Below are 14,524 nucleotides of genomic sequence, written 5' to 3'. Positions count from 1 at the left end.
TTTTGAAAACATGGGGGAATATCATATCGTTGTTTTCGGCGCAAGTAAGCTCGATCATAGTCTCTAGCTAGGTAATTACTGAAAAGATCCCGCTAGATAGGGTTGGAAAGAGCTCCCTGATCGGTAAGTTATGTACAATCCAGAGCTGATGTTGTATTCGCGAGTGTTGACTCCATAGCACGATTTATCCAAGATGCTTGGAAAGAGCTGTACGTTGCCACCACCAACTCCCACCGGAAAAATATCGACATGAACGTAAGTGAACACCCAGCTCTTGTGGCACCTTTTCTGACGTCTCGTAGGGTCGCCACTTTGTACTAGACATTCTAGAGGCATCAGGCACGGAGCAGCTGAATTCTGCCGACAAGTTCAGGGAACTCGACATTAAAACGGCTCACGGATTCCTTCTCGTCTTCAGCGTAACATCACAGCCATCCTTCGACGAGCTCACGACATGTTGGAAACAAATACAGCACATTAAAAAAGATGTTGCGGTTCCTCTAGTGCTTGTTGGGAACAAGTCAGACACCAAAGATGACCGATCTATAGTCCACTTACAGGTCCTTGAGGCCTTTCCAGGGTTGCCATACTACGAAACGAGCGCAAGACTGGAAGTAAATGTAGACGAAGCCTTTCTAGGTCTTTGCAGGCAGATACTTGATAAAAACGTTCGAGTTCGACAAAGCGCTTCTGCCGACGAGTCCTGCCTGTCTTGCACAATTCTTTAACGTAAAGTGGAGATACATAGTTGGCTTACTCAAATATCATCGCCATTGCGCTTGTACGCGAGCTCAACTCAGAAGTTGCAGTAGAACTTGCTATTCGTATACCGTACGTCCGTTTGCTCTGTGAACAACGGATCTATCTTGTTAGGCCATCTCAACCATGAAGTATGGCTTTTCTCGATAGCTGTGCGCGAATATGTCATCCTGGTGTGGGCAGATCACGCATTTTCAGGTCCCAAAGCGGCTCCTAACCTTCCTATTCTCGGTTTTAAGTATCTGCTAATCTTGCCCACCTATCCCTCATGCAAGCAAACCATCGCCTGGATTCAAACCACGATCACGCTCAGACGTGAGGTCTTGCAAACCAAATGGGAGCCAGTAAGAGGAACCCTCGGTAACTCCTTACATGTACTAACAGCAAAGAACATCTTCACTTGACCGCTGGACCGAGGAGGAATCTGAAGTTCTCTTGATCAGATACTTTCTTGACCGCGATTTCAGACCAGTCCCTAAACGGACGATCCAGGCTTGCGAAAAGCAATTAAACGATATTTTGAGCTCCTGCTTGCCAAGTATTGAGAAGGCAATAAATGCGTGGCACGAAAAGAACCACCAATCGACTCTCAGTATGGAGAGGACAAGACTGATACTTTCCAGTCCTGTCCAAGACCACGACGAGGATCACTACTACGCTATATTTGACGAGATGTTCACATTAGATGGGAAGTCGTACAGAGATGGTATTCGCGAAATAGTTCGAAGTTACTACGCTGGAAAAGCGGGTGGAAAGCGGGCATGATGAGTAATTTATGTCTCCCGATGAGGCTGGGACGTCCTTCAGTCCATCTCCTTGCCACCTTTCTCAGTCCTGCAGTAGTGATCTGTGCGGCCTTCACCGCTCTCCTTAGTCTTGTTCAGGTATGCATCCAGTGAAGGAGGAACTTTGAGTATAAAAAGCACCCTATCCCTCGAGTTAAGCGATTTAGACTCTGCTTCCAGCTCCGTCCTCTAAGTTTATCCTTCCACTCCACACGTTACAGCTATGCCTGTACGTCTTTTACATCTTCTTACACCTTCAAACATAAGTACTTATACCTCTAGGTCCCCGGTCGCCGCTGCCTAGCCTGCCTTACCTATCACCAACTTAATAAGCTCCCTAAGTTAGTATAGCTTTTCTCATACTTATATTTAGATAACCACTGCCTACACACATATTTAAACCCGTAGCTATCATTTAATTCAACTTTAGTGTTCCTTCAATTCCATCTGCCCGATAGTCTATTTCACTAAACCGTTATAGTGATGGAGGGACCTAGCCCTGCGCGAATACAAGACCTCCCTTAACAAACAGTAAATCCTAGACTACTCGAGCACAACGTAGGGATGTCCCTCGCTCTATTCTATGGTATCACGACATTAGCAGAGCTGAGGATTGAAGCAGGTGGAGCTTAAGTACAGAGAAACACCATTTTCGAAGGCTTTAGCAGGTGAGAGTATTCTTAGAGGAGGTTGCTCCGGTGCGATGCCTTCTGGCACTGCCTGAGGGCGCGCCGAGGCAGTGAGGCACAGGGCCAGTGAAGAGAGGAAGAGAGAGGCGCGCATTTTGACGGAGTCAAGAGGGTCTCGTCGCAATCGACAACTATTCCGAAGAAAAGGTGTTATCGAGTATGCGATATGGTCAAAGCCAAAATTGCCAATTCAAGATACGACAATGTACTCGGTAGAGCGAGAGAAACGTGCGGGGAAGCCCAAAAACGATTGTGGTGATAATGGCGTGGGAGGCGGGTCGAGGGGCTGGGACGCAAGAAATGGGTTGAGAACTGCAAGGTGAAAGGCAGGGAAAGAGAGCCTCTCTGTGCGACGGAGCGCGACAACCACCTCTTCTATATGGGTTATTATTGCGGTGCACCGGCGACCCAAAGCGTTAAGGCGGCGCGGTGACCAAGGAAACATGCTGGTTGGGGATCGGCAGGTACAACGCACGTCCCCTGCAGTTCGTTGCCAAAGAACAGCTCGTTCGAATCATGATCGATGGATAGTCTATGCTGGTGGCTGGTGGTTGCGAGATTGAAAGAGGGGAAAAGTGGATGGTCAATCCGATGTTTGTTGGGTTTGTTTGACAATTAGATCACGTCGGATGGGGGTGAAACATCGAGGTCCAACGAAGTGAGGCCGAAATAAGGTTACTCGGCGCTAACCGTAAGCGGAAATGGTGAACTGGAGAAGGTGCAAGACACCCGACCGTACATAGTACCATGTGTGCTCCAGGCCGTCCTTTTTTGGGCTGTTCTATCTGAAGGAGAATCCCACCACATAGTCATCTCCAGCTGAAAACCAGCACCCAGGTGGCAGAAAAAAGTGTGAGATTGCTCCGACCCCAGAAACGGATCTGTGTCGCTGCGATATGGCACGCAGTTCTAGCATATAACCCTCTTGAATCATGTTAACGAGGCCCTAGTATCTCGAATATAGGGCATCTTCTTGTCTTCGACTTTCACACCCGCGACATTGTCGTGCCCAATGTGACCTACCAAACTCCATTTCCGCTTTCGAATATGATTTTGAACTGTTCTGAGCTGATTTGCGACTAGTGATCTGCGACTAAGGCCCCTTCCGACTCTCGTGGCAGTATAACAAAGTTCCACCTTGTGCTCGAGGCGCTGCAGGAAACTGGGTCACCGAGGCGAGTAACGCGGAATCATCACTCCCATACCCCTTCTGTCTTTTTCTTTCTCCAGACTTCAATCTTGCTCTTTCCAGCCTCGTCCAGCACATCAACACTTGCACCAGAATCCAACAGCTCCTTCACACCTTCCTCATTGAAGGTTCCCACGTCCCTCCGTATGGTTAGCGCCATTTGCAGCGCAGTCATACCATCACTCTCGCTTCGAGAATTCGGGTATGCGCCACCTTGAAGTAGAAGTCGCAAAGTATCTATACGGAATGGTGTGGCTGCGGTCACTGGAAGTAGGCGGTCGAGAAGGGCCTGGTGAGCCCGCGGGTCGCCTAGACGCCGATGCGCATCAAGAAGCGTTGCGATGACATCTGCCTGTCTTTTCGCCTCACGCCGCAGAAACGCAAACTTCTCGTCCCTCGATGAACATGGCTGGTTCGGAGCATGCTCACAAGTCGCTGTATAGGCGGCAACCTCTTCAAGTTCTGCCTGGTCGAACTGGAAAGCCTCCAATAAGACTCTTGCAACATCAAGGTGAAACGCTGCGCATGCCAGACTTAATGCGTGGCTCTTCTGATCTTGAGTCCATTCTGAAGTCCAAGACAATAAGTCAGACACCATATCTGCCTGTCCTTCGAACGCTGCGACCTCAAGCAGCGTACCAGACTCGATCACGCGCGGGGAATAATCGTCCGGGTATTTTTGCCTATGCGCGCCTAAGTCCCATAATGTTTTGGCCATATCGCGGCGCCCAAGTCGCACCGCAAGGCGTATAGGTGTATCTTCCATACGTATGTTGGTGCAGCCTTCATCTAGAATGTCCATGTTGGCGCCACGCTCTAGGAGCGCTGCCAAAGCGGTGGGCTGATTGCGCCACACGGCTACGTGCAAAGCTGTACCAAAACCACTAAACTTGCCGCGGGCGACATGGATCTCATCGATGTCTTTGCCTGTGTCCACAAGTCTGTGGATTTGTGGAACATCGCCATGGCTTGCGGCTAGATGCAAGGCGTACGCAGAATTGTTACCGAAGAGGTCGTCGAAAAAAGCTGCATCGGGTGTATCATGCATGGCTTATGGCAGAGCATTCGCATGCATATGTGTATTTGTGGTCGTTGTGGAAAGAAAGATGAAGTCGAAATGCACGGCAGTTTCTTGCATTTATGATGTGGTTCATCTATATTGGCGATCGGCTAACGGGAGCTGCCTACACCCATTTGCAAGAGCAAAAACTTTTCGGCGGCCCGCCCCCCCCCCCCCAAAATTCCCTGGCGGCGCCCCCCCCCACCTTCTCAGACGTAAGCAGTCATGATTTGAATACTGCGGGGATGTAAACTACGCAGCCATGATCACATATATGTGGCAGCCGAGCACCGAACATCGGCAGTCATACAGATACAGGGACCAGGAACAGTGCGAAAGACCATTCTGGTGACATCACGGCTCTACGGCAGGGAGTATTTGCTCGCTGCTCCTTTGTGGGTAATAGTGCAAGTGAGGATCTATCTCTTCAAAGGATATGGTGATCTCTGCACTGGCTGAGCGGTGCCCGCGCCGGTGGAGAGTGTGGCAACAGGGCAAGCCATACTTCTTCATGAAAGATCCTGTAGTATCCGGCATTGTGTTGGGCTGCATTATAAGTTAGCTTACTGACCTACTTCTGAACAGGCGACGTAAGTGCATGCCGATAGCTGGCGCTCGGCTACCCCGTATATTTGATTGTGATTGCGTAGTTTACATCCCCGCAGTTAATGTGCCGAGTGTGAACATCGGCCGTCGTTGCAGAGGCGCTAATCAAACGGATCACGGCCCACAAATCGAGTTAGAACCTAACTGCACCAAATTCTTGTCGTCATAGTTCATGGGGAAGTTGCCATCGCAGCGCCATGCACATGCTATCCAGAGTCCGTCACTTTCGCAGCATGGATCTCCAAAATCATATAGTTCTCGCTGTCTCACGATGTATTTACGGATACTATAAGCTATTGTATACATGACCCACCATCGGTCTGACCTCTTGAAGTATAATTAGTCGGCCATGGAAAAAAAAAAAAAAAAAAAAAAAAAAAATGGAAAGGAAATAATCGTACAGGGACGACAGCTATGCTACACGCAGTACACAGATTAAGGCGGATTGCCTGGATCTGGAATGGTGAACTCGTACGTGTACGAATTACCGTTCCTGATTATCGTGAACGACACCTGGTACGGATCCGCGTTAAAGAACTCCGACGAAGAGTCACCCCGCTCCAAGAATGCTAGACTTGACCCTATATCAATATCCCCATTATTGTCAAAGGTCGCACCTCTAACGATGGGCGAAATTCCCGGCGTGGCAAGGTAGCCCGTGTTGAACAGCGCATTCGCCCAAACCGAAAATCGGTCGTAGAATGAACCAGCGGGCAGACTTCCTCTAGCAGGAGTACCAACGTACCAAAGGGCGTTTCTCGTCGTGAGTTCGGGCACGTCAATACAATCGAAACCTGGTCCTCGAGCATTGAGATCGCCGTACTGAGAATTATCCACACGCCATCCGATCTGAGCTCCTGTCCGACGCTGCCCGTGGAACATTGACACGCGCTGGATGCCAACACGGGTGCGGCCGTTCAATCTGTTGAAGACCTGCGTTTCAGGATTGATATGCAGGTGGAAGACTACCCATCGATCATCTGGAGCATTCGCTGGGCGAGCCGGAGGAGTTCGACGATCGCGATACTGGTTAAGGTTCAAGTTGGTTTCCTCTGCCTGGGTTGGCGCAACACCGCGGTTGGGTCCGATCCAGTAGGCCACCTCAAGAAAGGGTCTACAAGCAGTTAGAGTCTGTTGCATCTCATGTTTTCGGATACTACGTCACGTACCCTGGTGGAGCTCCAGAGCCTGTGCCCGTCTGGTACTGCCATCGAGCGTAGTGGAGGGTAAGATGTCCTGCCTCAATACCGCTGAGAATCCTCTCCCATGAAGGATAATTATTGGCAGTATCACTTGTCGTATCTCCCCACGAGTCAATGGCTCGGCGGTTCTCTCTGGTATCGTATACACCTTCTACAAGACCTCTCTTAGAAGTAGAAGCAGCAGAGCAGAATTTGCTCTCCACGTCTTTCATCAACCGCAACGCAGGACCCGCCTCAATGGCATTATAGAACATCCATTCCAGTACTGCAGTACGATCGATATTTGGCCGAGCCTTGAAGAATGTGGTCAGGCTGGAGTATGTAAGCTGCTCATCGAATGCGCCTGCAAATATATCGTCCCAGAGAGTTTGTAAGGCTGTCATATTGCTCGATGAGTGTCCAAAGAATACACCAGAGTACTGAATGAGTCGAGTCCAGGAATCGGTTGTGCATACGCCATCCCTCTTCATCAAGTGATCGGACATAGCCATTGCATCAAGCGAGCGCTTCGCTTCGGTTTTGGTGGTATGCCATGAGTGAAGATTTGGATGGAGGGTTGTCCTTGGACAAACAGGGTCGGACATATATCTGTAGGTGTGAGCTCAATTTTTACTTGTGTTAGCAAAGTTGACTCACTTCTGAAGCAATGCTTTGAACTCTTCGGCGCCTTTCCCTCCAAACCCGGGTTCTTTCGGCTTGATTTTGGGTTCGGGCTTACCTTTGCAGCAATATGCTCCTTGTCCGAGTGCACAGTCGCCTGTCTGTCTGCCAAGTCTGATCGAGCCAGCAGGACAGCTGGGCTCACACCAGCCTTCAATCTTGTAAACGTTTGTTGCCTTAGTGTACCAAGCGCAGTCCGTGAATACGTCAGGAATTTCTGTGCAACAGTAACTTTTCGCACCTGAGCAGTACGTTAGCTACCCTAGGGTACATTTATGTAAGAGTTCACTGAAAGACCTTACCTCTAGTGCACGTCTGTTCTCCGCCGAAGCCAGCGCTGGCGGCAAATAGGCGTTTTGAGTGATCACTAGGACAAGGATACTGCTTGCCGGCTCCAGCACAAAGATCAGCGCTACCATACCACTTACACATACCGTATGCATGTGTTGTGGAAGTATCCTGGCAACATGCACTCTGATGTCGTAGATTGCAACCAGCCTGCTTTGAGTCAGTATCGTTGATGCCAATTGGTGATGTTGGAGACTTACCACTTGTGTCCCCACTTCCACTTCGCCATCGCTGCAACCAGGGCTGCAGTCGCCGGACGGCGTAAGTCCGCGCCATGTACACTTTGGCATGGACTGTGTAGAAGGGCAGCAGAATGTAGCTTTGGTTCCACCGCAAGGCGTTGCGTCTTCGAAGACCTGGTTCGTCTTTCCATCCCAAGGTACTGCCTTGAAACCATCAGCACATTGCTCGCCACAATTCGACCATCTGCAGGTCTGAATAGCTTTGGGTGGTGCTTCGAGCTCTGGCTGCTCGTTGAAGTTGGGCATGTTCATGACCGTGCGCCCAGCTGCTCGAGTGAGAGCCATGGCATTCGTAGAACTTGTATCATCCTGGCTAATAGCCCAAACCATGATACCTGAGATACACTGTCCCCTGGCGGTATTCAGCTTGAGTCTCCAAGTCTGCTCGTCGTCGAAAGAAGTCCATTGATTGTCCCAGTGTATCGTCTTCACCATTTCGGTGCGATAGGATTTCGGCGTCAGCTTTTTCTCCTTGATGATGTCCTTGACCTCGGCATGAAGCAGCACTCCAGCGGTATTGGAGCATTTTCCAGGATTGCCTGCGGATACGACCCCACATTTGGGCTCGTTGCAACCAGGATCACTTAATTGGAAAGTTCTGGTGTAGAATGATGTGCCCAAAATGACTTTCTTTGGGTCAATATCGTTGCGCCATAGCAAGTCTAAACCGTCCTGGATGTCAGTCCAGTTGGTGTGCGCATTCACGAAAGGTCTATTTGTCCGTGAGCAAATGCGTGTCAGTCAGGCAAAGAAACGTACCCAGTCCATTTGTTAAGTATGTCCCATGCTCCGTGCATGTCATATGTCATGACATTGAACCAATCAACGTGTTTCTGCAGTGCAACGATGTCGAAGTGCTGGAGATCTGTTGAGCTGTAATTAGCATGAGAAATGGTTTCCTTGGGTATTGTTTGACGGCTTACACCACAGACTGGCCGGAAGTGTCAAAGAAATGCCTTGTGTCTTGAGAAGGCCACCGAAAAGGCCTAGCCTTTGTCGGAACCGCTTGATGAAGTTAGTGAAGTTGTCGTAATCCTCTTTGCGGCCACTGCGATCATCTGCCACTGGGTACTCCCAGTCAATGTCGATGCCGTCAAAACCATACGTGTTCATCATACGAATTGCCGAACTGATGAAAAGGTCTTGATTCGCAACGCTGCTAACAATCTCGCTGAAAGTTTTCGCAGTGGGCATCCAAGGATCATTGAAGGACCAGCCACCAACGGCTACCCATATTTCAATGTCAGGCTGTAGTAATCGTATGGCGCCAATCCTTTTCATTAGCGATTCGGTGTCAGAGTTTCCCGGCTCGAGTCGGTAAGTCTGTGGGTCGATTGTAGCAAACGCGAAACTATTGTCGTCAGAAATTGCCATGACTATCGCAATACAGAAGCGCGTACTTGATGTGGGTGTAAACACCATAGGGAATGTCTTCGGGTTGCATGCCATAGCATGAGCGCTCGGTCATAGACCAGGCTTCGTAGTATCCAATCACTTTCTCAATACTCGTAGAGGCTACATCGCACGATGGCCTTTTGACTTTCTTGTCACCGCAAAAGTCTTGCGTCGTTCCACAGTACCCAGATCTACAATCATGCCAGTCAATTTCAGCTTGTAACGTGGCTGCGTAGCGATGGATAAAGAGATACATACTTGCTGCAGCAGACCTTGAGTGGGCATTCGGTGGCATTACTCCATTGGTCACCACTCCATCCAGGGTTGCACTCCTATTTACGTTGACAGGTACTTTGGCAACCATCGCTACGGTAGTCAGTATTGATGAAAACTTTCATGCCAGTGTACGCAAGACATACCCACAATAGTCAGGACCATAACCACAGTATCCTGACTTACTACAACAACCGGAAGGGCATGGGTTCGCTGCAGAACAGTCTTGTTGTACAGTGAGAGTAACTTGTAAAAGAAGCGTTATTATGAGTGTGAAAACCGACGAGGCCTTCATGATAGTGAACGAGGGAAGTAGAGGCCCTGGAGCGCATCTACCCTTTGATTTGATGTAATCGGATGCCGAGAGCGCGAAGAATCAGGATAAAGAAAAGTGAGGGCAAGGTTGCTCTTTGTGATCTTGAAGCTCCTACTTTGACGAGGCAGACTTGCGGTGTGCTCTGCACGCCAAAGGGGGCTTACGGCTTCGACTGTTGAAGAGTGGATCGTCGAAACCCATACTTCGATGCCTGACTACGTTAGTTCCGCGTAAAATATCATAATTTCAGGGTTCACTGAAAATTGTAGTTGGTGTGGAGACATCTAGGCCTCATTCTGATACCTCGGACCGGTCCCCTGACATGGTCATGGGTACAAAAGAGGGTCGTGCTTGTCAACCACGCCGCATACGCCCTGTAAGATTGGCTTGCTTTCCATATTGCAATACTGGGACCAGACTTACGGGACCACAACTAGAGTATAGCTCATCTCCGAAGGCTCTGGATGGCTGATGTCCGTGGGGGCGGTATTGACTACCCGAAGCATGTCTCGCGCAGCTCGATTCCAAAGATCCTGATATGTTGTCGAAACTCATGTGAAGAGTCCGGTCTGGTTTGCTCTCCAGCTTCAGCTCCATCCTGCGTCCGCTCTTTACCAGTCATTCGTTCACCACCCGTTAACTGCCAGTTGCATCTTTGCTATCAACATGGCGTTAATTCGTTTTTTTCTTTCCGTTACTCTTTACTTTCTACTCGCAACACCTTTGAGTGCGGGAGTCGTGCCCCTTTTGAATCGTCGTCAAACTGCAACTGGATTTTCTTTGGTTCCTGATGGTGCTCTTAAGGGTGCTGCACTGGCTACCCTTTGCGAGCAGGTATTATACCAGAGCATCAATTGCAACAACTTCACCAAAACCCTTAATGAACCCAAATACCACCATTCACTCAATGATACGGCTCTAACGAATTCCGTGTGCGCTCCCTCATGTGGGACAGCACTTGCGAGAGCGCGAACTCGGATTGCAGGTGCTTGCGCGACCACACCTGAGCTAGTACCCGGATTTCCAGCTCTTGCCCTAATCGACAAGGTTTATACTGGATGGAACGAAACGTGCCTGAAAGACACTGCGACATCTGCATTTTGCAATGGTGAGTCCGCTGTTTCTGAACATACACGGGAAACCAGACCAGTTCGGCTGACTTTTACAGACATTATCGATTCGTGGACGCCAGTAGCAAAACTGGAAGACATGCCGAAAGCTCAGCTTTGCTCCTATTGCTACGGCGCTAAGCTCAAACTTATGAGAAGCTCTCCCTATTCGGGGTATGACTCGCACTTCGCAGTGATGTTGGATTTTGTCAATCAAAGTAAGTGTGTTGGCCCCAGATTGAACAACACTAACATAGAAAACAGACTGCGGTGGTACTGCGGCACCTAGCCAGCCACTACCAAGCCCTATCCAAGTCAACGAGACCAGTCCAATATGCTCATCGGGGAAGACCTACAAGACAAAGACTGGCGATACGTGCGACAGTGTCGCGCTATCGAACAGTGTATCATCCGCAACACTGTATTACACGAATCCAAATCTTCTCGACTGTGCGAACATAACAGAGGGCTTAACGCTTTGTCTGCCACTAGAATGCAGGACTTACACAGTACAGAAAAATGATAGATGTGTACCTGTCGCTGTTGAGCACGGTTCGACTTGGCAGGATCTCGTGGCCTGGAATGCCGGTATTGATGCGCAGTGCTCCAATCTTTACGGAGCTACACCTTCTTTTGGCACGACAATCTGCGTATCACCCCCTGGCGGCAAACTCAACCCAGAGACTCCGACTAACTCTACGCTTCCTCCAGGTAACGGCAACACCGGTGGTCATGGCGGGAGTGGTGACGGCTATGCGAAGGAGATCGTCGACCCTCCAGCGGGTACTGTTGCAAGTGGTACCACGAGCAAATGCGGCGACTACATTCAGGCTCATGCAAGTACTGGTTGCGCTGCCATGATTGCACCGTATGCTATGACGATGGATTTGTTCCTTGCGGTTAATCCGAGTCTCAAATCCGTCGCCGAATGCACCTCAAACCTCAGAGATGGTGTCTGGTATTGTCTACATCCAGTCAAATGGTGGAATAACACGGCGAGTACAGACATCTCCATTCAGGCACCCCCGAAATCCATCACGTCGAAGAGAGTGTGGATCCCGATGAGCGATTGAGCCGCACATCGCCGTGTCGAAAAAGGCTTTGGAGCTTCGAGTGTTGCGGTCTATGGCACGATGGAGGCCTTGAGCGGTGGCTCCTTACATATTGTAGTTTAGTTTCGAAGATTCTGATTTGGTTTCGCAATGTCCAATGTGGTTGTCGTAGCATATCGACCGAATTCTCCCCTACTGCTTGTCTGTTGAAAACATGAAATCATAGCGAGCCGCATACACCTGCAGTTAGGCGCTCTCCTTGCGCTACGTGCTTCTCAGGCCACCCGACGTTCAACATCCGAACCGTTTTACCAACGAAATGTGAATAGCAACGTGAACTTTCTACGCATCACGAGTCCATATTGAGCGAGATTACATCCGATGTTGATTTGCTTCGCTTTACCCTCAAATCTTGTCGAGGTCCGACTCTCGCACGAGGCAGACTGTAACGATACCTGTATCCAAGCCTAAACTACTTGGCCCGTGGGCTTCATGGTGCAATCCTAGCAGCCCTTTCTGATCCTCCTTATATTGCGGCGTAGTTCAGCACCGTGCATCTCTAGAATTATTCTGGGATGGCAAGCTAGCAGCCCTTTCTGATCCTCCCCATATTGCGGCGTAGTCCAGCACCGTGCATCTCTGGAATTATCCCGGGTTGTCAAGCTAGCAGCCCTTTCTGATCCTCCCCATATTGCGGCCTAGTCCAGTACCGTGCATCTTTGATATGCCCTTTCTAATCTTCCGTATATTGCGGCGTAGCCTAGCAGCACCGCGCATCTATGCGCGAAAGAGTAATCATTTGCCAAGCAGGGTACACTAGAATCTTGAGCGCAAACGAGGAGGTATGCTTCGGTGAGACGCTCGTCTAGGTAAAGCTCATACCTAAGCCGAAATTATGAGCTCAGAATGTGGCACAGCCAGCTTGTCACTACTATACTGTAAGCTTTCGTCCTGCAGCCAAGAACTACAGAGGTCGTATACCCCTAATAGCAGTCGTAGAGCTCCTTCATCTCACGGGAAATGAAGCTTGAAAGGTTCGGAACGTTCGTTGACCCCACAAGGACATCAAATGATACCACGTAACACTAATTTACTGCATGCTAGACGCACTGCCAAGACAGCGAATTTAAGGCACATACCACAAGGCGTAAAATCACGCGGAGAAGGTGACCCGATCGGCTCAAGCATGGTCAAGCGCAAGCACCACGATCTGACCTAGAACCTTTCGTGTTGGAAACCAACATTCCAATACCGCTACGAATGAGCCATGTGCGGCCAAATCTGGCAATACCTCCAAGACAGTACTAGATGATTTCAGAAATGATGGGGATTTACATTTGGAAGCCGTACATATTCAACGATCCAAGCAGTCAAGAAGCTCAGCAGACAACAGTGTTTTGGCTCCTTCGCTATCGACAAAGATGTTGTTTCAAGAGGCAACAATTTACGCAGGGCTTTTGTCCCTAGCTTCTGCGTATTTGATCGAACCTCCAACTACGGCGGCACCGGATACAGCCAAAGACTGTTCTGCATGGCAGGTAGCTACACAGGACGACACATGCGTAGCCATTGCAGAAAACTGGTTGATTAGTGAAGCAGATTTCCAGGCCTATGTGAGTAAAATGCGAGTGTGATAAGACCTTGTCACTGACTTTATCAGAATCCCTCCGTTGGCTCAAGCTGCAAGCTCATTGTTGGCAACTCATACTGTGTCGAGCGTAACTACGGTGTGCCTCAGTCCGATCCGATGCCAACGCCGACACCTGTACCGACAACCAGCTCAGCCGTACCCACGAAGCCTTCTCCAACCAACGAGGTCAGCACACCCAGGCCAATCCAAGATGGCATGGTCAGCAACTGCAACAAGTTCTATTTTGTGGTCAAGGACGATACGTGCTATGATACAGCGGCAAAGTTCTCCATATCGCTGGACAATTTTTACCTCTGGAATCCAGCGGTTGGTACCGACTGCAAGAAACTCTTTCCCGACACGTACGTCTGCGTAGGTGTGATCGGGTCCAGTGCAACACCTACACCCACCCCAGGACCGAGCACCACTATTCGTCCAAGCACGACCAAAGCCACACCCACCAATGGAATCAGCACGCCAACTCCCATACAATCTGGCATGGTCAACAATTGCGACGATTTCTATTTCGTCAAGGACAATGACATCTGCGCCGACATTGTCAAAGCATACGGCATATCGCTTGAACAATTCTACGCCTGGAATCCTGCCGTGGGCAACACATGCTCCTCACTCCAGGCCAGATACTACGTCTGTGTCTCAATCGTTGGTGTTAGCCCATCGACGCTCAAGACAACTACAAAGCCTACTAGTACATCGTGGGTAATCCCACCCCCGTGTACATTCAACCTCAGTAAAGGAGAGTACGTATGCCCGTCGGCAACTCCAACACCGACCACGACCAAAGGCGGAGTTGCGACGCCGACACCTGTCCAGAGTGGGATGACGGGCAATTGTAAAAAGTTCTATAAGGTTGTCAAGGATGATGCGTGTTGGGCGATTGCGAATACGTATAAGATTGCCCTAGATGACTTTTACAAATGGAATCCTGCGGTTGGCAGTTCGTGTGCTGGGCTGCAATACGATTATTATGTATGCGTTGGGATATAGAGGTGGAGCTTGTAGCTAGTCAAGCACTTTCTCCTTGTGAGAAGGGGAAACTTTTCGGACGGTTATAGTAATCTATTTATACGAACAATTTTCATGCTCACCTTTCTCCTTATTATACTGCTCCGTACAACTTCATATGCATGAATGCTGATCTGCTGACACTTGATCGAGATTTGAGCCTTGCCACGTGCTTGAGGAAAT

The 14,524-nt window shown here is 49.5% G+C and overlaps 5 protein-coding genes across 5 annotated transcripts; 3 read left to right on the top strand and 2 right to left on the bottom strand.

The window, feature by feature from the left end:
• Positions 1 to 10: 10 nt before the first annotated feature.
• On the top strand, positions 11 to 728 carry EI97DRAFT_450804 (ras-domain-containing protein; the record flags this gene model as incomplete). The annotated part of the gene is made up of 3 exons (XM_033800306.1): positions 11 to 44; positions 194 to 255; positions 303 to 728. 3 exons carry the CDS (start codon positions 11 to 13, stop codon positions 726 to 728), a joined length of 522 nt encoding a protein of 173 aa, XP_033653111.1.
• A 2,342-nt stretch (positions 729 to 3,070) lies between these two features.
• On the bottom strand, positions 3,071 to 4,578 carry EI97DRAFT_433978 (ankyrin). The gene has a single exon (XM_033798506.1). The coding sequence runs from the start codon at positions 4,468 to 4,470 to the stop codon at positions 3,427 to 3,429; it is 1,044 nt and encodes a 347-aa protein (XP_033653110.1). The 5' UTR covers positions 4,471 to 4,578; the 3' UTR covers positions 3,071 to 3,426.
• A 943-nt stretch (positions 4,579 to 5,521) lies between these two features.
• EI97DRAFT_474852 (glycoside hydrolase) lies at positions 5,522 to 9,267 on the bottom strand (the record flags this gene model as incomplete). Its single annotated transcript, XM_033801905.1, has 9 exons — positions 5,522 to 6,202; positions 6,258 to 6,878; positions 6,927 to 7,191; positions 7,253 to 7,451; positions 7,502 to 8,252; positions 8,300 to 8,405; positions 8,464 to 8,891; positions 8,941 to 9,126; positions 9,194 to 9,267. Coding segments are annotated over 9 exons (3,309 nt in total), but the record flags the coding sequence as incomplete, so codon positions are not given.
• A 923-nt stretch (positions 9,268 to 10,190) lies between these two features.
• EI97DRAFT_474839 (uncharacterized protein) lies at positions 10,191 to 11,706 on the top strand (the record flags this gene model as incomplete). Its single annotated transcript, XM_033801904.1, has 3 exons — positions 10,191 to 10,632; positions 10,693 to 10,851; positions 10,898 to 11,706. The coding sequence occupies 3 exons, from the start codon at positions 10,191 to 10,193 to the stop codon at positions 11,704 to 11,706; spliced, it is 1,410 nt and encodes a 469-aa protein (XP_033653108.1).
• Positions 11,707 to 13,106: 1,400 nt separating this feature from the next.
• On the top strand, positions 13,107 to 14,323 carry EI97DRAFT_474829 (LysM domain protein; the record flags this gene model as incomplete). Its single annotated transcript, XM_033801903.1, has 3 exons — positions 13,107 to 13,298; positions 13,346 to 14,024; positions 14,076 to 14,323. 3 exons carry the CDS (start codon positions 13,107 to 13,109, stop codon positions 14,321 to 14,323), a joined length of 1,119 nt encoding a protein of 372 aa, XP_033653107.1.
• Positions 14,324 to 14,524: the final 201 nt, after the last annotated feature.

Source organism: Westerdykella ornata (genome assembly GCF_010094085.1).
Source record: "Westerdykella ornata strain CBS 379.55 unplaced genomic scaffold EI97scaffold_13, whole genome shotgun sequence".
In the NCBI taxonomy this organism is placed as follows: domain Eukaryota; kingdom Fungi; phylum Ascomycota; class Dothideomycetes; order Pleosporales; family Sporormiaceae; genus Westerdykella; species Westerdykella ornata.
This window is presented reverse-complemented; position numbering and strand designations above follow the sequence as displayed.

Excerpts from the sequence above, each read along its gene's own strand:
- EI97DRAFT_433978 (XM_033798506.1), bottom strand. The coding sequence starts at position 4,470 with ATGCATGATACACCCGATGCAGCTTTTTTCGACGACCTCTTCGGTAAC.